Below are 24,043 nucleotides of genomic sequence, written 5' to 3'. Positions count from 1 at the left end.
ACAGCAATATGTGGCCTTGCATTATCGTGGTGCAATAGGAAGCCATTCTTCAGCAATAAATGTTTCCTTTTGACGTGCTGTACCATTGTCCGTAAAACATCCGCATTAGTATGAGCCTTTTACAGTATTCCCGGGTTCTACAGCGTGTTGGTAAACAATGCCTTCGTAGTCAAAAAACATTATGGTCATAACTTTACCAGTCGATTTTACAGTTTTTGCTTTCTTGGGGGTAGGCGAAGATGGATGCTTCCATTCACTGCTTTGTTGTTTCATTGTAGGGTCATAGTGATACAACCAAGTTTCATCTGCTGTAATGATGTGTTTTAAAAAGTTGTCGCCTTCTTGTTCCAGTCTTTCTTTCTTTCCATTCTGTGCACATCCACTCGATGCTGCATTTGCTCCGGCTTCAAGAGTTTGGGAATCCAGGCGCAAACACATTTCAGTTCCAAATGTTCAGCCATGATTGAGTGAACACTTCCCACAGAAATATTCAGGACAAAATGCAGCTGGCGTACTGTAATTCTGCAATCCTCCTTGATGATAATCGCTGCTGTGTTGATCATTGTCTCTGTGATGGACGTTGAAGGTCTTCCCTCACGTTCAAGATCTTCCACATTTTGCCTTCCTTCCTTAAAAGTTTTATGCCAGCGAAAAACACTTGCCCTCAACATTGCTTCATCGTGGAAAGCTTTGCGTATCATGTTAAAAGTGTCTGATGCCGATGTTTGCAAACGCACACAAAATTTCATCGCATAACGCTGTTCCAAGGACGCTTCCATTTTGACGACTGGTCGCGACTCGTAGGCGCGCCGAAACAAGCTTGCGTTTAGTCATGTGACTCTCTGGCACATCAGCCCGTATACGCCATCTATCAGCTTCTTTTGTTAATACAGACAGCAACATTTCTTTATTCCACAGAAATTAATATTGTGACGAGTGGTTTCGCGACAGTAAAATTAGTCTCATTACTTATTGAACAGCCCTCGTACTTGCACAGTTCTGCTATGTCTATCAACTGCATGTCAAATCACAAAAATCCTCATTCTCACTTCCATATGCAACTGTCTAACTCATTCAAATTTAAAATCCCTTATAAAATTCTTCACATCCTACACAGGAGATGAACCTAGGGTCTTTCCAATCAAAGACTGAAGTATTTATTACTGCTGAGCTGAGACTCATAATATATTCTGCAGGAAGTTAGCAAAGTCCACATTGTTATTTAAATGAATATAGAAAGACTGATATTGGCAATAAATTATTTATCCAATCTAATTTTAATCCATCTAAGACACTATGATTAGGGGTTAAAGACAATTAATGCAACCAGCTTGCTATTTCTCTGCTGCATCCCATAAGGGCAAGTATTTTGTTCATAGATACAGTAAAACCCCGTTTTTATGTTCCCGCAATTTAAGTTTTCCTGCCATTTACATCATTTTCCGTTGGTCCCGTCTTAAGGCCTATTCTTGCGATATATTGTTTTCCCATCATTAACAATTTGATGTGGACGTTATTTCTCGTGATTTGCATTTTTTTCTCTGGTGACAATACTAATCTTCGAATTCGATTTCGGCGGAAATCTGTGCATTTCTGTTCCCAGATGGCGTTGCTTTCGACTGTAGTTTCGTTTCCGCCATCATGGTGGCTTGCAGCAGTAATGTAGTGATGAGCGATACTGTGATTTTTCAATCACAGTACGAATTGATATTGCAGAATTTCTGCTAAGTAATTTAGCATGTGAAAGTTGCTTTCAAGTTGCGGTGGTGGATTATCCATGTTAGTAACATGGATAAAAAAAACAGAAAATGTATTTCGGTAGAAGAAAAGATAGCAATTCTGCGACGTGTAGATTGGCATGCCGGAACACGTGTGAATTTAGCAAAACATCTTGGACTCTCCGTGTCCACTTTGAACATGATAGTAAAAAACAGGTCAAGAATTGAACTCAATGCAAAGCAATATGGCACTGTCAAAAAATAAAAAACACGGAAAGCAAAAACAATCAAAATTAAAGATTTTTTTAAATAGATAAATGTAAGTAATTGTAAATTCATTTATTTTCAGTTATTAAATTTTGTAATCTAGTATGTAGACTCACATACTAGCAGTAGTCATCTTTTAGCCTTTTTTTAATGTTTTTTTTTTTTACATTTCCTGCTATTTACACTTTTTTCCATCGGTCCCCCAAAAAGTGTAAAAAAGGGGTTTTACTGTATATGCATTCATGGGGTGAGCGTCTCTGTTTTGTGGGGAAAAAAAAAAAAGTTTCCAGGAGGAAAAATCCTCCACCCTTGTATGAGACCAGTTAGCTTCTTCTTCTTTGGTGCATCAATCCAAAGATTGGTTTGATGCACCAAATCCATCAATCCAGCACATCATAACATACTGTCTTGAGACCTCCTTTTTATCTCTTCGCAACTCTTGGTGCCAATTAGCATCATTATGTTATTTATATATAAAATTCTTTGACTGTAGAAGGAAAGAATGCCTCGTGGCTTCTTTCCTTCTACAGTCACCTCCATTATTTCTGTAATCAATTATCCATAACTCAGATGGTGTCCAATTAGGCTTTTTCTTCTCTTATTGATGTGATTCATTAGTGATTGCTCTTCGTGAACTATATTTAGAACTTCATTAAATTTTCTTTCTATCCAACTAATTTCCATCATCTTTCTCCAGCACCAAAGTTCAAATGCCTCCAAGCCTCACAACCATATAATGCAATACTCCATATATATATTTTCACTAGCCTTTTTTTTTGAACTGGTTGCTAAGTCATTTACTAGTAAAAATGTTTCTTCTGTTGAAGAATGCTTTTTTGGTCAAAATTATTTGTGCTTTAATATCTGATTGGTTTCATCCATCTTCTGTAATAATATTTCCAAGATATTTAAAAGAGGATGTCGTATTAAGTTATTATTTATTTCCAGGTTTATTTTCATTGGATTTGCTTTACTTGTAATTAATAGTTTTGTTTTCTTATAATTAATTTTTAGGCAGTACTGTGTGTGAAAATTTCTTCCATCTTTGTCAGGGTGGATTTCAGTTTGTCTTCATTATCAGCTATAACTGCTATATCAGGGTCTTCAATGCATGGCGCACGGAGCTCTTGGCCATGATCCGCTGGCCATTTTGTAAAAATAACTACTTAACTTTAAAATGCAATTAAATAAAAAATCATTTCAATGAAGCCTGCGGGACACTGCAGTACTGCGGTATTTAGAATTGTAAGATGCTTTCCAGATTCATAAGAAACGCTGTGCATTTGATACTTTACATAAAATCCTATAAAAATAAATATTAAATAGACATGCTTCTTCAGCCATCAACCAGTGCCAAGTGGTACTTAAGTACTAGTACTAACGTCGCAGGCAGATGGCTGAAGCAGTAGTTCATTCGAGTGCACTGTCTAGTGCCTTCCAGATATATCTCAAAGGTTCTCGATACTTCGTTATTTTCATATAAATACAAGAGGATCTCATCCACAGTCAGTCAGTTGTGAACATGGTGATAAATGCACGCAGGTTCGTCATGTCAGCCATAGCCTATTTTGGTTTTATACTGCCAAACTTTTTTCATTAGTGTGAGACATATTCAGTGGATAATAACTGTTACATGGCCATTTTGGATCATTTTTTGGGTTCATCTTCCATCACCATGGCGTCTACGAGTAAAAAGCGTAAATAAAGTGATTCTTGTCGGGCTTTTAATGAAAAGTGAACCAATTTGTACTTTTTTTGTGTACGCTTATCGATTGACGATAAGCTAGTGTGTTTAATTTGTCGTGAGTCATTGTCAGTATCAAAAGAATACAATATAAATCGACACTATGACAAAGCACAAGTCCAATTTCGATCACCTTCAAGGGCAGCTTTGTGTGGACAAAGTGAACCATCTCCAAATTGATTTAAAATGCCAGTAGGGTATGTTTAAAAGGCAGAGGGAAAAGAGCAAAGAGTACGTCAAAATAAGTTATGTAATAGCTGAAAAAATTGCTAAACCATCAAATGCCTTCTTGGACGACACGTTTGTTAAAGAGTGTCTCATCACTACTGGGGAAATTCTGTGCCCAAAAAATAAGTGTTAAAAAAAACCTGAGTTTGTTCTGGTTACCTGCAGCACGACATGTCGAAGACCTTGCCAATGACATTGAAGGAACTTTAAAAAAACGGTCATCCGAATTTACATCATATTCACTTGCTTTAGATGAGAGCACAGATGTGAAGGATAATACAGCACAACTAGCTATCTTTGTCCGTGGCATTGATAAACAATTCACTGTGACAGAAGAACTGCTAGTGCTCGTACCTATGAAGGGAACGACGAAAGGCAATGATATTCTTAAGCAGCCAAGAAAACGCTCCAGTGTATCGATCTCAGCTTAATCAACCTCGAGGGTGTGGTAACTGGTGGTGCCCTTGCTATGGTGCAAAAGAACGAAGGGTTTGTTGCACTGCTATGGAAAGAACCGGAACTAGAAGGAAAAGATTTCATCCATTACCACTGTTTAATCTACCAGGAGAATTTGTGCATGAAAACTATTGGATTTGAGAATGTCATGAAAGTTATTGTGACTGTTATCAACATTAGGGAAAGAGGAATGAATCATCGTCAATTCCTTTCCAAAGGGAAGGTTTTTAAAAGTCTTTGACTTAAGGAGTGAAATACAGCAGTTCATGCAAACCAAGGGGAAGCTGATTGTGGAATTCACCGATCCAAAGTGGATGACAGACTTTGCCTTTGTGACTGACATCTCGTTTCATATGAATAACCTAAATACGCGGCTACAATCCAAAGATCAACTGGTGCACACTTTGTTTGATCACATCAAAGCTTTTGTGGCCAAGCTCAAACTTTGGGAGGCACAACTCACAAAAAAAGACTTATCTCATTTTCAGCTTCTCGCTGAGTCCAACTGTTCGTCTCTTGATGAATACACTACAAAATTAGCCGTGTTGTGAAGTGAGTTTGAAGAAAGATTTAGTGATTTACATAACCAACAGTCTTCTTTAGATTTATTTTCAATACCATTCAGTGTCAATGCTGATGAAATGCTAGGATCAATACAAAGAGCTGCTTGAACTCCAAAACACCTCTTCTTTGAGAGAAAAATTATTCAATGTGCCCTTGCTTACATTTTACAAAGACTACATTTCTGAGGATGCATTCTCTAATCTTCGCCGTCATGCTTTGAAGGTGTGCTTTGTTAGGAAGCACAAACTTATGTGAGCAGTTCTTCTCCAGAATGAAGCATGTGAAGTCCAAGACAAGAACTCAGATTACAGACCAACATTTCGAGAATACTCTGTGCATAGCGACTTCCAACACTGATGCCAACATCGATAAGCTGGTCAAGGAAAAAGCATTGCAAAGTTTCCCATTGACATTGTAAAAAATGAATGTTTTCTTCATTATCTTTTTTCAAGTATTGATTGTATTTACTTATCATGAACCCCAACTCCTACCTATGCTCTTAAACTTGAGTTTGTTTATTTTTATAGGATTATACGTAAAGTATTAAATGCACAGCGTTCCTTGTGAATCTGGAAAGCATCTTACAATTCTAAATACCGCAGTATAGCTTAGTGGCCCTAAGGCTTCATTGAAATTTTTAATGCGGCCAGCACTGTCTGCAAGGTTGAAGACCACTGTGTTATGTTATCCACAAACTGTAGTCAGTTAATATCAATTCCATTTATCTTAATTCCTGTTTCTATTAGTTCTTTCAATTTATTTATTGCATCTTCAATGTAGAGATTAAACAGTATGGATGAAGGAAAGCACCTCTGTTTTACACCTCTACGTATTCTTGCTATTGCAATTTTTGTTTTATTGCTAGCTGTTTCTATTAGGACCAGCTAACTTTCCTTTAATTGAAAAGCCTTTATAAAGGTTCTTTGTGTCATAGATGGGATTGGAAGAAGGTTCTGTCAAAAATAACTGAGCTAAGGAGGCTCTCAAATTATTTATAGCTAAGCTAATATTTCATTATCTATAACTACTACCATCTTTAAAGCCTGCAATATACAGCATAGTGGATACCTGCAGAACAGCATGATATCAAGTGGAATAATGCTATTTCTCAGTATCAGAAATAGAAGTATCAAGGGAGTACAAAGAATGCAAAAATAGTCACATTACTTAACTCCAATAGTGAAATAGCAAATTATAGACTAATCAGTATTTGAGGTGTGGTTAAGGTGATGGAAAAGTTGGTCAAGAGCAGCATTCAAAAATGGGGAGAAATGAATATGAGACACTATAGGGTAGAATGGCAGAATGTACTCTGTGATTGTCTCAGTCACTGAGATATCTTCATGGAGTACAACTAACACTTGTAACACACACCATCATCATCATCAAATTCCTGCCATGTACCCTCAAGGGGTATACAGGATATGATAGTACTACATGAAAAAAATTACATCATTATTAATTTCCTATCTACAATTTTCCTCCAAATCAGTCTGTTACTTGTCAACACTCCAACATTATCAGATCTTATATTACTATCGTCTAAAGCACTTTGTACTGTATCAATCCACCTATATCTTGGTCTTTCTCTGGGTCGTTTTGCTGCCAACCTGGCAGAGAACACTTGTTTTGCTAATCTTTCCTCATCCATTCTGTTTAAGTGACCATACCACCTGAGATTAGCTCTGCTAACGCATTCCTGGATGCTGACAATGTCAAGTTCTTTCCTAATATCCTCGTTTTTAATATGATATTGCCATTGATGCCATCTATTCACACCTATAATCTTTCTCATTATTTAAGATTAAACCATCTTCCTGTACTTCCTTCAATTCTAACTGCTGACTTACAACTCAAATAAAGACTAAGTATTGCTTGATATAATGCCCCATTGACACCATATAACTGCAGCGTATTGAATAGCTTCTCTCTTGGCACCTTGTCATATGCCTTTTCCAGATCGACAAAACTTAAATACAGATCTTTGTTATATTCCCATGCTTTCTCGACTATTTGTCGTAAAGTGAAGATCTGATCCTGACAGCCTCTATTTGGCCTAAATCCAGCTTGTTCTTCACTAAGCTTTTCTTCCACAATTCTTCTCAACCGTTTCTCAAGTATACTTGCATAGATCTTGCCAGGAACACTCAGTAGGGAAATACTCTGTAATTCTCACATGCAGTTTTATTTCCCTTTTTATATATGGGTACTATGAGAGCTCTACTCCAATCATCGGGAATTCGTCCCTCTGTCCAGGCTTTCTGAACTATGCAGTGCAGCCACTGTAAGACTCTTATACCACCATACTTCAGCATTTCTGGTTGAATATCATCTACTCCTGCTACCTTTCCACATTTCAAGCCTTTGATGGCTTTTTCTACTTCTAGTATGGATATGTATTCCTGACTGCATGCTTGGTCAGTGTTTTTTACCACTGTGCTGTCATCACTGCTTGTTTCATTTAGCAGTTTTTCAAAGTAATTACTCCATACCTCAAGGATATCTTTTTCTCCCATTTTCATGTCACCTTTATCATCTCTAATTCCTTTTACAGCACTCTTTCCTCCATTCTTAAGCTTCTTCAACAACCTCCAGAATATTTTGCCACCTTCTTGATATTTATTTTCTATATTCTTGCCAAAGTCTTCCTATGACTTTTGTTTAGCTAGTTTTACACAGTGTTTAGCATTCTTGCATTTGTCTCTATATTCTCTAAGAGCACAAGCTGACTTATTCGACAGGAACTTTTGGTATGCTTTCTTCTTTTCCTTCACTGCCTCTTTAACTTCCTGTGTCCACGAGGGAGTTCTGATTTTTTTATCTTTACAGATAACCTCACCACATGCCTCTCTGGCAGAATCAATCAATGTTTCCTTCAGAGTTTGCCACTGAATCTCCAAGGTTTGATTCCTGTTCTCAAACTCTTTCATTTTTTCTTCAATAATCTTTGTGTATTTTAGCCTACAGTTCACATCTGAGAGCTGCTCAACTTTTATTCGCTTTAAAACTTTCTTACGTGTTATTCTTTTCAATATGAAATTCAATTTTATCCTGCTCAAGACTAAATAGTGATCACTTCCAATTTCAAATCCTCTGTACACTCTGGTGTCCTGCACCAGGGAGAAAACACTATCAACAATAACATAGTCAATGAGACTTTTCTTATTCCTAGCCTCTTCTCTCCATGTGAATTTGTGCACATTTTTATGTTGGAACATGGTGTTAGTAATAACTAGTCCATGTCCTGAGCAGAAATCCAACAGATATTTGCCATTATTATTAGCTTTGCTCTTTTCTCCAAATTTTCCCAAAATATTTTTGTATGTCTCACAATCATTTCCTACTCTGCTATTTAGATCCCCAACAAGGACCAACTTTTCATTTTTCATTGTGTCAGTTGCTTTTTCTAAAGCCTCAAAAAATTCCTCTACTTCTACCTTAGTAGAACCTTCTGTGGGACCATAGGCACAAATAAGTCTCATTGTCCAGTTCCCCATTCTCATATTTGCCCACATTAATCTACTTGAGATTGACTGCCATTCAAGAAGATTAACCTCGTATTTTGTGTTGAATACTATGGCTACTCCTTCTTTTCCTTATCATTGCCTGAATGGCAAAGAAATGAGCTAGCTCCATTTCTTTGCCATTCAGGCTTCTTACGTTGATAGTACCGATCTTTAACTCTGGTGATGTTGAGTTGGGGTTTATTTTCAGATTTGTTCCAGTAGCTGACTTTTCGCTGTTCGCCCTGGTTCCCTGGCGAAAACAACGGGGGCCTTGTTTAACCGGGCGACGCCCCAGCCGGCATGAAATTTTGTCATGTTGTACCATCATTCTATATTTTGGTTTAACCAATAAGAATACAATTTGGTCAGCTATAATCCCAAATTGCCAGCCCATCCTCGTCCGTTCAGTATCCAAGTAGATACCCAACAGGGTGCACCACGAGAAGGCGAGGATTGGACATTAGGTCAGAAGCCCTGGTCGGTTCTCCGCATTCCTTTAAAGGCTATGTGGAGGTCTCCTCTCAGTTATACAGCTTTGACCCTTAAGCACCCCTGTAACACACACAGACAATAAAATATTCAATGAAAGGCGTGGCTATCACTTTATAGTCCTAACTAGGTGTCGCTATGGGAGTTTATAGGTGGCCTGGTGTAAACTGGGATCTCTAATGATTAATGTTTCCCAAATTTTGGGAAGTTTTTTGCACCCATATCTGTTAAAATTTGGTTGATTTCTGAGTGCCACTGCAGATTCCAAAAACAGTCTCTTTCTTTTTTTTAATTTATTGTGATGGAGTATAGTGATTTTCTACCAGAAGATCCTTTTGGTTGTATCCAATACATGGTCAGCAAGATCAGATTGACCTTAGTTGTTACTGTCTTTGCACCACCCTTCTGCAATGGAATTGCCATACATTCTTTCCATTCCTGCAGAATTTTTCCTGTTATGAGACTCATATTAAACAGCCTGGTCAAAGGAATAGCCAGTTCAGCTGAACACTTTTTAGCACACGTGCTGATATTCCATCAGTCAATATTGCTGAATTCTTATTCAGTTTGTGTAACTATTTCTAATACCTCGACCCCATACACCTGAGTTTCTTTATCCATTGAAGAGGTAGCAGTGAGCTCAATGTTGCATACACCAGGTTGATAGTTTTTAACAAAATGGGCACTCATTAGTTGAACCTCTTCTGCATCTGTAACCCTCATGCCATTTGCATTTAGAAGAGTTCTTCTTTCATATTCATTCTTTCTTTTATTGCAGCATATCAATAGAATTCTTGTGGGTTGTCTTTAGCATGCGGAGCCAGTTTCTTTTCATACTTAGACTTTGCTTTCTATAGCTTGCTGCTTATAATTTTCATAATGCACATCATCCTCATGCACACAGCACTCCTTCCACTTCGCCCTTTTCTTATGACATCCATTTGACTCCTACCATATTTATTTTTCGACCTCTCAGAACACACTCTGATAGCGCATCATTAAATTATTGTTTATATACTTCCCATGCACTGTCAATGTTCTTCCCGTCCAACAACCGTTCCAATTCCACTGAACTTAGTATACTCCTAAGTTGGTCATAATTGTCTGCTTCGTAATTCAGCATGGAACATTCCTAACCGTGGTCACTTCCCAAGTGAGTACCACATAATCACTATCACCAACCATAGGCAGAATAGTTACATCTTTAACTGAAACGCCCTCTGACACTAATCAATTGTAACACTCTTTAACCTCGAGTTCCTTCTGTCACATTCCGCTTGAGGAAGTTATCCCACAACAGTTCAATAAATGCATTTTCATTCTTCTCATGAGAATCTACTGCTACCCAATCAATATTTGGATAATTAAAGTCTCCTATTATGATTACTCTTTTGGCACCATCTTGTCTATTTGGTGATGGATTTCTTCATCACTAGCAACCGATCCACCAGTTCTGTGGATCGGTTGCTAGTGATGAAAAAACCCCTACAGGACACAGCTGGACAACTTGCAGATCTCTATTCTCCTCTAGTACCTTATACACGTAGACATCTTTGCACATATTTGATGTGTCCAAACTGGATGAACACAAAGTCGAAATCGCTTCTCTCCTCATCGACATTTCCATGACAAAGCCCATTCCCATCATTAACAGTTATATAACATTGTCACTCTTACATTCACACTCTCACCATTCCTCCCTTTATAATTTAGTTTTCCTCTCTGTGTTGAGTCTGATACCAGTTATTAGTTTTTCTAGACTCCTGATACCAAACACATTCAGGTGTAGGCCATCCCTCTTCTTCCCTCAAACTCACCCCACACATCCAAAAACTTGCATCCATTCCTTATACGCAGTCTATGCATCAAATTGTTTGCCATCATAGCCCTTCTTAATTCATTGTTATTATATCGAGGTAAAATACTGATGATTTTCACTTTCACAGTCTTATAAACTTTCCCGACATCACTCTTCTCAACAATATGGCATTAAAACTAACCCAATAGAGCCTACAAACCTTATTCCTATGTACTACAATTACGATTTTGTTTACATTTCTTTTCTTTTTTTGAATTGCAATCGTTATATTCTTAATTTTCGCTCTAGGAAAACTCGAAGTTATAACTCGCTCATGAATAGCATGTTTTATTATAGTCACCATACCAAATAACTTCTTTCTTTTTACAAACAGCGGCACTTACCTGATTTCCGGTGGTATGGCGATAGCATTTCTGAAATCCTACTAAAGGGATCACCTTAGATTCAGGGTTGGGAGGAATGATTTTTTTTATTCTGTAAGGACTAGCCACTAGATAGGAAGGTGTTGTGTATATGGTTGGATTCTGTTGAAAGAGAGGTTCCTGTGGAACCTCTCTTTCAACAGAATATAGGGTTTGTAGGCTCTATTGGTTAGTTTTAATGATGTCATATTGTTGAGAAATGTGATGTTGGGAAAGTTTATAAATGTATCTACCTGTGTGAGTGGTTTTCTGTAAATAGTTAAGGAGAGGTTACCATTCAGAAGGAATCACTAACTTGTCTAGGAAGGGTAAGTTACTGTTATTTTCCTTTTCCATTGTAAACTGGATTCTTGGATGTAGACATTACTGAGGTGACAGAGGAAGGAGTAGTCTAATGTGTCTGAGCCAAATAGAGAACACATCATTTACATATCTCTGCCAGATAGGTTTTTTTTTTTTGGGAGGGGGGGGGGGGTTGAAAATAGGTTTCTAGGCTGGCTGCCAGTAGTGTGGGTTAAAACCTGACAGTAAGGCATTTTGGAGAATTCCTGATCAGCTGGCATGTAATCTAGATGCCATGTAATGCTACTAAACTGTGCCTGAAGTAATATCATGTAGTGTTATGTGAGAGGGCGCTACTGAGACTACATAATGGCATGAAGACTTGATACTCTCTGTATGAGTGACATGTCTAAGAGTATCTCTTCTCAAAGTGTGTTTCCCCCATGTTCTTTTTTTTCTGTGCCTCTAATACACTAGCATGACAGTAAAGTTAGATAAACAGTCTCACCTCAGTTAAAATAAAAGAACTAACCTACCTCAAAAAAATCTTACAATATTTCTTCCACATTTACTTCACCAGCATTCATGGTATAAACCCCCAATTTAAATGATGTACATCACACACACATCTAAACCTAATGTAATGATTCTGACTAAACTTCAAATTACAACTACAACCCATCAAATGTCCAACTACTCCCTGTATGATTCTTCCCATCACAATGGTGGTGGTGGTCTTAAGCTCACTTACTTCATCGTTGTTGGTACAAATTTGAGTGTTTGTTTAAAGAGTTGAGGCCCTGCTTCATCACCCAAACCTGAATCGGAACAACTGCCGATCTTTATCCAAAATATGAAAAAGTCTTCATTAATGAAGTTTATTTATTTATTTTTACAGCTATCAATTATTAACCTGTTTCTTCAGTTATACCATTATGCTGTTGAATGTATAACATCATGCAGCTCTTTCTGTTTCAAATCAATCCACTGTTGCCATTCTACATTGTAATAAACTATCATTGCCACCAAAGATGGCCTGTAATTTACAGACCAAAATATTTGACCTGATCTAAATAAACAGTATTACTTATTCCTCATGTTTTTGTGTAAATAATTAATAGTAATGTTTTATGTGACTTTTCTAGAATGCTGGAGAAAATCTGAAGTAAAAGATTTTTTGTCCAAGTGTGAACTTTCCTATCTCTTACTATAAATAAGAATTCTAGTCATGATTTTCCATAAAAAAGGATTTTTCTGCCAAACAGTTAAAGAAGTTTAACTGCATGGAAAGGCTTATGTGTTCATCGCACATGTTGAATATGATTTTAACGGTATTGATGCGAAAACAGATTGATAAGAAAATAACTATTCAAAGCATGGTCTGCCAGACCCGACTTGCAATAGCGAAAGTGCTGGATATACTTTTTGTGTTCACTGAGGTGAATGTCCACAGTAAGCTCAATGACATGAACAGGGCACTTCATAGACTCCTGGATGTGATAAAGGAGTGAATCTGTCTTTAGATGAATGGATGAGAGTTGCCACATAAGGTTTAAATACGGTGTGAAGTTGGTGTTTGTTAAGCACCCTGGATGATATCTTTTCAGATGTGCCTTTAATGTATGGGATGGTGATAGTTTTGTTGTAGTCTTCTGTGTGTGTGGGGGGGGGGGGGTTCTGGGTAGCATTTAGTATTTTATCCATCTTATAGGGATTATAGCCATTGGTTAGGAAGGTGTGATGCAGATGAGAAAGTTCAGCAGTGAGAGCAATGTCATTGGAACAGATTGCTCTAGCTCTATGGATTAGTGTTTTTAAGATACCATATTGTTGAGAAGGGTGATGGTGTGTGTGTGAGATTGTGTAAATATCTCCCTATATGTGTGGGTTTTCTATAAGCTGAAAATGAAAAGGAACCTTTTGGAAGATGTGTCATCAGTGTGTTCAGGAAGGGCTGGCAGTCATTGGCTTCTCGTTCCATTGTAATGTGGATTTTAAGGTGCTGGCTATTCAGATGCAATAAAAATGTATTCAATGTGTCTGGGCAATGTGACCAAATAGCAAACACATATTCAACATAGCATAGCCAGAGACTAGGTTTGAGAGTGGCTGTGTTGATAGCTAGCTTCTCCAGATGTTCTATTAGAAGTTGATTCAGGGGGGATCCCATAGCTGTCCTATCTAATTGTTTGTATATTTTCCCTTTCCATGTAAAATAACTGCCTGTACTGTGAATTTAAATAGCTGAAATATATCAAGGGGAAATTGTGAATTTAGTAAGTTTTTTCAGTCAATGGTACATTCATGAATAATGAGGTGATATCAAAATTCACCATTAAGTCTGAACTATTTAAGGTGTGGTTTTCTAAAATACTTTTTAGGTGGGTAGAATTTTTAACAAAAGAGGGGGAATTGTTAGTGCAAGTGGCTAGTAGTTTGGCTAAATGTTTAGCTGTTTATATTATTATTACGGGCGACTCCAGGGAGTCCTCAGACTCATCGAGGGAGGCCCTAAACATCACGTCCACACAACTATACGACATTCTCACAGTATCTATCATACCTTGCCTTGAACTCGTTAACTGTCATAGCACCCACAACAGACTCTGGCAGCTTATTCCATTCATTTACTACTCTAAAAGTAAAGACCCCAGCTCTAACACCCTTGCTAACCATACTCTTTCCCCAGCTTCCATAGGTATCCCTTAGTTCTCCCACCACCAGTCCTGATCTCAAAAATATCCTCTGAATTAATCCTATAGAAACCCTTTAGCAATTTGAATGTCTCAATCATATCTCCCCTTTTCCGCCTATCAACTAATTTCTGCAACCCACAAATCTTCAACCTGTTCTCATAAGGTTCATTCCATAGACCTGCTATCATCTTGGTCACTCACCTCTGGATCCTCTCCACCTCCTCCCCATCAAGAAACCTAGGTGACCAAATCTGGTCACAGTAGTCGAGATGAGATCTTATCAAGGCTCGGTACAGAGGTACAATAACTTGCTTGTTTCTGCACATCCAAGTATTTTTCAACAACCAAGCGAGTTGATGAGCTGATTTAGCTACTTTTGCAATGTAGTCCCTAAACTTCATCTCCCTATCCACCAACACTCCCAAGTCCCTGGCCTCATCAATCTCCTGGAGTACAGTTCCACCAGTGTGGTATACTGCTGCTAATCTTTTCACCCCAAAATGCATAACCTTACATTTTGTCACATCAAATTGACATCCATTCTCCTTAGCCCAGAACTCCAATCTATCCAAGTCGTCCTGCAAGATTTTGACATCTTCTGCATTCACTATTGCCCTACCCAACTTTGCATCATCAGCGAACAAAGTTCATTTGTTGTTGTATATGTAGGACTAAAGGTGTACCTTGTTTGTGAATTTTTGGAGCTCCATATATACTGGGTATTTTAACGTGAAAGGGATTGAGTTTGTTGACTGTTTCTTTTGGCAGGGAAGTGACTTTGTTCAATAACTTGCATACCTTATTCTTTTGCGAGTTGGTGGGATCTCAATCTATAATTTGATATGTTGACCGGTCTTGAAGAAGTGCATGCATTTTGCTTTCATATTCTGTTATATCCATTACTACAGTTGCGTTTCCTTTGTCTGATTTGGTTATTGTAATGTGGTTATTATTGCATAGCTCTTTTAGAGCCATTATTTCATTATTTCGTTATTATTTTTGGGAGGCTTAGAATGGATTAGGATATTGGCCACATCTAACCTAATATTATTGGCTATTGCTGGAGGCAGGTCGTATATCCTACGTCCAATGGAAGCCATTATTTTGGTTTTTGGAACTTATTTAGGAGTAACGGCAAAATTGTGTCCACGACTTAATGCACTCATGGCTTCTTTGGTTAAGGTTACCAATGATAAGTTCACAACGACGCCATCTTGATGTAATTGCGACCGCTGCATAGCTGGAGGATTTCAAATTTCTTCTGGTGCTGGTTTTTAACTTTAGAGAATTCTTTGTTGGCTGTAGAGTCGGAGATTCTATCCAGGAAATCCCATAGCTCCGGGTTCAAAATGTTAGATAGTATATCACGTAGGGCACTGATGGAAGAATTTATTTTTGAAAGTTCTCAGAGTAGTGTATGCCTGTTCCCGTAATGGTGCTAAACTCGCTCGTTTATAAATAGGTTGTTGGGCTTTGGCCGAGTGAAACTTGTTTTTAATTTTTATACAGTTTGGTATCAAATTGGCATCTCGGCACCTTTTTAATATCGATACCGTTAAAATCATATCCAACAAGTTCAAGAAGCTGCTTCATTCTACTTTTATTTGAGCTAATTTAAGGGACAGATTTTCTCTTTAGCTGGTATATTTTGGGACAAGATAAATGTGATTTATTTAATAGTATTTTTATTTTAATTAATTAATTTAATAGTCTACTTTATATTTATAAGTATACTTCAGAGAGTTGTATATTTCATTTCATTTAATGTACCTTGGTATTATTAAACCGTTTTTTGTATATAGAAGTGTGAAGACTCAGTTCACTTAATTATTGTGGGAGTTAAGTTTCATTTTAAGAATATAAAAGAATTATCATAGCAAAATACATGTATCTAGAGTCAAAGTTGTGTGCCTAGATTTCTGTATAGAAATCATACTACCTGCAGCCAATCTGCATCCAAGAGACATATGTATGGATGTATAAAATTATTACAATTGAATGTACGAATATAAACTTTTTGCAGTTCAACTCAGGATTTAACTAATCTTTTACACCAACCAAGAGGAGAAGCTAAGGTACTAATAAGTAATGACCTCGAACTCCCAAATCAGAATTCCTGACAATCCTCTGCACTCAGCCAACACTTCCGATCTTTTCTTAACCAGTTCTCCTTCCAAGTACAATGCTGCGTTTCATCTCTAGTGATACATCCTCTTCCTCAGCCATTCAGATATAACAATGCTAAATGGGAACTTTAAGACTTTTACTTCTCCTCCTTTCCATGATCAGAATACTGTTTCTATTCTCCAGATACCAGATACATGTCACCATGTTACAGCAACTATCCACGTGGGAATAATATCCAAAACAATGGTTTTCCAAAACATATGCCACAGAGATAAAAAGCATGACATAAGTGACTTTAGGAAAGACTCTAGCTACATTTACAGCCTACAATGAAGCCCATTTGCAACTATCTTAAGGCTAAGTTTGACTTTTAAAGGAATAAATGTAGAAAATATGCGTCATGTCTTCAGATCCTTTGCAAAAGCTGGTGTGTGAAACTTCTGTCCATTTCTGCTCTCATCTATCACCTAAATGATAGCATACTGCAATATCACCTAAATATAAAATTGGTCAAGCATCATTCTTCTCATCCAACTACTGCAGAGATGGTGAAAGCAAATCACCCCCTTTACCTGGAACACAGCACTGCATGCTTCCTGTAGCCTCTGCCAGAAGGACATCAGAAGAATCTTATCAGAAGTCGACCTGAATACCTGAAGAAGTATTGATAATGTTTCCTATACTTGAATTCAAAGATTCAAAATTTATGCCCAAAGTATAAGATGATTCCCACCCATTTTTCAGCAATCTTTTTTTTAAGTGTCAAATTTCATCTTATAACACTGACATATATATCCAGTAGCCTTACTGGGATTGGTTAGTTGGTTGGTTTGTGGTTAGCTGACACAAGTCATATACACACTTTTACAAAGGGTTACAGCAGTGACTCTTTGTAAGTTGGACCTTTTCATAGACCTTTTCAATTTGCAGATCTTTCAGAGAATTTATTTCATAAATCATTCACAAGACAACTGTTACAAATGTAAATCACTTGGGGAACATACCCATTCATTTTAGTGTAAAATAGTAGCAAAGGTTAGTTACTTTAGATATCTAACCTAGAAGAAAATGTTATGTCTGCTGATATTAGAATGTTACGTGAATAATTTTTTCTGACATGATTTCTCTATTCATTATAATGTAACCAATTTCCAGATTTTTTCCCTCCTGCATACTCCATGTTATATGCAGTAATTTGTTCTTTGTACTAAAAGAAAAAAAAAAAAATCAGATAACAGAAGAAAAATATGTAGTATTTTCTTTTCCACTGGGTGAATTTACAATGTTTTGAAGAGAAAGTGCAATTAATGATTTTTTTCTTACTATTTTTGCCATTATAACATCTGATATAATTATAAGAGTGACATTTTACTGATTTTGTTGATTCTGTCAAACTTTATTGTAGCAGAAATTTTTATTACAAAACTTTGTAATATATATATATCTCTCTGAAACAAGAAATTTGGATCCCATATCACATCACTGTTGAGTGTTGGCAAGGTGAAAATTTTCACATTATTATCATGTATTTTATTTATTAATTTTATTTATTTATTTATTTTTGGTGAAATAGTTTACCTGGTATACGCTTTCCAGTTCAATAGGAACTGGAAAGAGTATTCCAGTCCCTCTTATATTTTATTCCTTCGAAAATACAAAAATATAATTCTGTGTTATAAAAAGAACTTAAAAATTCACCTTCAAGATGAAAAGGAAACAGTACATTCACGTATCCCTCCATCAATATTTGTAGTCCTGAAAAGAAACATTTTTTATTTCATACTGTTCAGAATTTAAAATTCTTGAACAGTGTGGAACACCCTAAAGCAAGGGTAAACAACTAAGCAGTTTTACACTCAGGGCACCACCAGATTTTTGTTTCCTTTCTGATATTTTTTTTATTACATACATAACATTTTCGTGCAGGTTTTTTTTTATTAGCCGTTGGTGGTAGATTTTCAGGATAATGGTTGGAGTTAGCAGCGTTCAACCTCAAATGTCTGGCAGGATTGCCTGTTTCTCTGCTTGCTGAAGAAGGCAGGTGTGCATGCAGCATTGCTTTCGCAATTTCTATTCTGTATTCTAGATATGTTATGGTAGACAAACATTTTTCTTGTGCAAGAGGAAACTGTTCCAAATAACAAGATCCAATATGTCCAAACACTTTTTTGTAATATTTTTTATGCTGTTTCCTCATTACAGAGTAGAATGATAGCTGCTGAAGGCGAAGGCTCAAACTTTTCTGCATCGCACGAAGTTTCCTTTGCTTATCTTGAATGTCACTGCTGCTTGCTATCTCGTAAATGAATTGTGTCTTGGGTATACTTACTAATTATTCCTTTCTGCCCAGCTCTAAGCTAATGGAGATTACTAACCCACCCCCACTGAGAAGCAGAACAATAGAACATGCAGCACACTAAAGAGCCTCAAGCAATATCTGAATATTTTACAGGCAGAAATTACTTGTTTGGTTTTTCCATCTTTCTTTATTCTGATATTGCATTTGAAGGATGACAGTGATTTTAAATATTAATTTCGCCTATAACCAAATATGACATAATTTCCTGATTTATAATTTGCTAATTTATAATAATCCCCACATAGTTTCTGTATCAAAAAATTAAAGTTATGTGGAGCAATTACTAGAGAGAAATGAATTAAATAAAAACTGCACCTACGTTTCATAACAGTTTTTGGGTGTGTGATAGTAATGCAACGGGGATTAAACTATCAACGGGGGGGGGGGGGGGGGGATTAAACTATCAAAGACGAAATAAAGTTCAATTCTATTGTAAAAATATGGAAATGAAATTTCACATTTGATATACATATTTTGAATGATAAAATATAAGCAAATGTATCGCTTACTTTAAAAATTGGAGTATAATATCTGAATTATACAGAAAATATATATATACGTATAAATTTAAATCATAACTGTTAATTTCATTTTGTAATGATCAATTATACAAGGAAACCAAGAAAGTGAAAGTACAAAGAACAGTCGAGTATTATTATTATTATTCGTGCCACCTCTAAAGAAAAAAATTAGTGATATGATTAAAGAATTTCATGTTATTCTCTATAAAGCAAAGTTACTCAAGCGTGTCCTAAAGGAAATCTGTGAAGTATTATTCTATTTCGATGATTTAGAACAATAAAAAAAATAATATAATCTGGAACGTCGGCAGCCAGTTTTCTTTTATTTTTTTTAAAATAATATTTCAAATAATTATCGTGAATTAATTTCTTTGAGAACAAATTGAGTAAGCGATTAGAAAAAAATTAGTTCTCCAAGGTAAGGCTATATTTAAGTGAAGAAATTATGCAAGGATCTTTATTTTGTCCAGACATTAAAACTGGATCGTACAATAAAAAGAGAAAACAAAAATATAAATAATTTCTCTGTTTTTAGTCTATCCTATATAACTAAGATCCAGTTACCCAGCATAGAACAAGGAAATGCGTTTCTTGTTATATGGCAACTGAGAGGCAGCTACGAATGTGAGATAATCCGATTAACTGTTCTCTTCAGCTTGAGGGTTTATCACACCTTCTAATGGACGTGACGGTCAAATTGCACTTCTTATCCCAGTCTTTTCAACAGGTGGGCTGAATCATATCCAGATTTAGCTGGACGTCTATAGACGTCCTGGCCGTTTGGGAGGTTAAGAATCCCATGGACTGCAAGAATGACTAACAGGAAGGTTTGAGAGAGTATAAAGACAAAATGTTCCTTACAGGCAATGATCGCTAAACAAAAGTTAATGTACTTTGAGCAATAAGTAATAACTGGAAAATCAGTAACTGAAAAATGTTGGGGAAGATTGAAGGCATGAGAAGGAGAGGAAGAATGCAAGAGTTGGATGGATAAGAAAGTTACTAACTTGAACTTGCAATTGCTGAAAGGAAAGAAAAGAGGGATTATTGGGATGGTATCACCAAGAGTTGAGAATGACTTGATGGCATGCAACAACAACAGTACACAAGACAATAAAAAAAAAAAAAAACTAAATAAGTAAAAAAAAAAAGTTATGTTTACATAAGAGAACATTTTAAAAATTTAACTTACATATAAATTGAATTAATGATGAAATACATATGTATAAATTAAATTATTTTTAAAAAGTTAAAAACTTCATGCAATTTGTGTGAATCTGACAAGATCTGCTGAGCGTATACAGCTCAGCCAGATTAGTAAAAATTGCATTCCTCTCCTGAGAGAAGTGCTGGTACCCTACAAGAATATGTATGGTATGATGAGAGTTACAATGTTAACACATACACAGGCCATCATAGCCTTAAACAGATAAAGTGCAGAGCTGTTGACAAGGACAGCAAGTGAGTACTTGCTGTGCAGAGCATAGCAAGTACAACTTCCTCTAGTCCTAGGACAACTTATATGTCAGAGCTTGCTGCCAGTATGATGCCATAATTAGCTTTACTCTTATCAACTCTGTAGGCTGTATAGGAAATAGACAAATATGGAAAAAATATGTGCTGACTTAGCAGCTGAATCTAGTCTCATTTCCATTGATGGGTATCCAAGCACAACTAAAGATCAAAATTAAGGGTCCTCATTTGACACAATAATTGTAAAACATCAGAAAACATTGGATGTGGATTGTACACAGAAGAGGAGATGGACGGTAAAACACAAAGAATCTGTATAAATCATACATATTAGGTATTCTTTTATATGTACAAAGAAAAACAGCAGCATAACCAACACAAACCTCAGATCTCAAACTGCTAATATAGATGAGTAAGAAATCAGTGCTCTGTGTACATTAAACTGCTGTAGGTACCATACACTAATGGAGTATGGAACTTCATTAGCTGAGAAATTGAGAGGAAACCTACTATAGAAGAATGACATCATGTTCAGTGTAGTTCAATTTACTCAATGAGCTTGCATTATCTCTTTCACATGAATTCCAAAAAATATTTTGAAAGAATCCACAAGTTTCACTGTAAAAATTTTTCCCATCTCTTGGTTTTGTAGATTTATCTAATTTCCAAGATGTTGGGAGCTTAACTTCATATGAATTGTGTTTATCATCTGATTTTGGGAAGTAATGACAGCCAGTATCCATCTCTTCTTCTGGAGGAATGTTTATGCTTATTATGTAGTACCTCCAAGAAGTCTAAGGATTCATTGTAGCATGGCCCTACATACCACACAATCCATGTTCTCAGGTATTTAAATACTCAATGAACACACAGTGGCACTATCCAATCTCCAATGCCATCTACCAGCCACAACAGTATTTTTTGTCTGTATTATATGTTCCCTGGGCAATCTACCTATATATGTTGGATGAAAAACCAGAATATCTTGGAGAATTAAACCCTGCTATCTTAATGAGGTCAGCTACCTTCAAATGAAAAAGTTAATATAAAGATTTCTTTCATCATGACAAGAATCTAACTCAGGAGCTTTTCAAGTGATGCCTGAACATGTCCCATTGCTCTTCGAGATGTGTTAATACATCATCTGTAATGCCAGGGACCAATGCATATGCTTGAATTTACATTCAGTAGATACAGAAGTATCCATTTTTCCTAAGAAGGTGTCTAGTAGTTTACTTTCAGCGATGTCCTTACCATAATTTTCTTGAAAAGTGAGTTGTCACTAAACTGTCAACACCTTTAAAAATTTTCACAATCCCACCATGGACATGGATGATTGTGCAAGTCTTTAGGAGGGAGATGAATTTCATCCTCCTAGCATGAAAACCCTACCCCACTTACTTGGAGGCCTGAAGAGGCTTGAAAAAGTTTCATGTTTGGTCTCTAGAGCAAGGTTTCCATATTATAAAAAATATAAAAGTATATAAAATTAATAAAAAAATAGAAGAAAATCTTTCCTATCAACAGCACGAATGTACTATTTACAAAATATTTTCATGATGGGATCAAATGACAAAAATAAATAAATAAAAAGGAATAAATATGTAAATCATACAACATTAAAAAGAAATACCAAGATACTTACCTCTGTTAAATCATCTGGAATTCTAGAAACATACAGTGTTACCACGCTTTTTTTTCCACTCTTTCCATTTCCCCTATATATATAAAAAAAAAAATATATATATATATATATATATATATATCAAAAGATTTTTTTCTTTTTAACCTTGGGTATATTATACGTTAAAGATACCAAGCAATTTTTATAAATTTGGTTTTAATCCTTTTTCCCAAGTAAGCAAACAAAAAGGTAAGTCAAGTTTGCACCTGAAATATTTTCAGGTCTGAGGCAACTCATGGTAAAGGTGGACTATACTAGCTCTGATCACTTTCCTTAGTATAATCTCCCCTAAAGCAAAGCATCCCCTTGCAGGCATGTATGATGCTATGCATTAAGGGAAGGGCCACTACCCAGACTGGTTTCGACCTTTATTGAGCTACACCTTTACGAGTTGCCTGAAACCTGGAAATACTTCTGGCACAAACTTGACTTACCTACTTGTTTGCTTACTTAGGAAAAAGAATTAAAACCAAGTTTATAAAAATTGCTTATATGGTGTCAATGGGGCATTATAACAAGCAATACTTAGTCTTTATTTGAGCTGTAAGTCAGCAGTTAGAATTAAAGGAAGTACAGGAAGATGGTTGAATGTTAAATCTGGTGTCAGACAAGGATGTACATTATCCATTCTGTTATTCATTACCTATATGGATCACATTATGAAGGATAGTGGTATTAAAAATGATATCAAAATTGGAGATGTTAATGTCTGCTCTTTGCTTTATGCGGACGATGTTATACTTCTAAATAAATCTGCTACAAGTCTGCAAGATTCCCTGACTAAATTGAATAACTGTTGTAATAGACATGGCATGAAAGTCAGCAATAACAAGGCAAAGACAATGAAAATAGGCAGGAGCATTGAAAATGTCAACTTCATTGTGAATAGAGAACCTGTAGAACAAGTAAAACATTTCAGCTACTTAGGCACGATATTTATTCAAGATGGTAAACTGAATATGGAAATAGACAACAGAATCAACAAAGCTGGTATGGTAGGAAGTCAATTGAATAAATTCATATGGAATAAAAGGAAATTAGTCAGAACACTAAATTAGCTGTATACAACAAGACCTGTATACAATAAGTGTTCAAACCAGTCTTAACTTATGGATCAGAGAGCTGGGTCAGAAGTAAAACACTTGATCCAAGACTAGAGACCACAGATATGAGAGTCCCAAGAAAGATTAGAGGTTTGAACAGATGGCATCAATGGCAATATCATATTAAAAACGAGGATATTAGGAACTTGATATTGTCAGCATCCAGGAATGCATTAGCAGGGCTAATCTCAGGTGATATGGTCACTTAAATAGAATGGGCGAGGAAAGATTAGCAAAACAAGTGTTCTCTGCCAGGTTGGCAGGAAAACGACCCAGAGGAAGACCAAGATATAGGCGGATTGATACAGTACAAAGTGCCTTAGGCAATAGAAGTATAAGATGTGATAATGTTGGAGTCTTGGGGAATAATAGACTGATTTGGAGGAAAATTGTAGATAGGAAGTTAGTAATAATGTAAATTTTTCATATAGTACTATCATATCCTGTACACCCCTTGAGGGTACATGGCAGGAATTTGACGATGATGATGATAAAAATTGCTTGGTATCTTTAACATATAGTATACGTATACCCAAGGTTAAAAAAATAAAATAAAATAAAACTTTATACATCTTTCTCTCGTCC

General features: G+C 36.2%; 1 protein-coding gene across 1 annotated transcript in view; it reads right to left on the bottom strand.

Annotated features, from left to right (window-relative positions):
- The window catches only part of LOC150099879 (uncharacterized), a 434,429-nt gene that overhangs the window by 350,381 nt on the left and 60,005 nt on the right, over positions 1-24,043 (bottom strand). The window contains exon 4 of the mRNA XM_090403509.1: positions 22,317-22,389. Within this exon, the coding sequence (XP_090259635.1) occupies positions 22,317-22,389 (73 nt within the window). The remainder of the gene's footprint in view (positions 1-22,316; positions 22,390-24,043) is intronic.

This window comes from Typopeltis vanoorti, chromosome 14 (genome assembly GCF_054136105.1).
Source record: "Typopeltis vanoorti isolate ZY-2024b chromosome 14, IOZ_Tvanoo_1.0, whole genome shotgun sequence".
Lineage (NCBI taxonomy): Eukaryota > Metazoa > Arthropoda > Arachnida > Uropygi > Thelyphonidae > Typopeltis > Typopeltis vanoorti.
The sequence above is the reverse complement of the archived record's forward strand: the minus strand, read 5'-3'. Positions and strand labels throughout refer to the sequence as shown.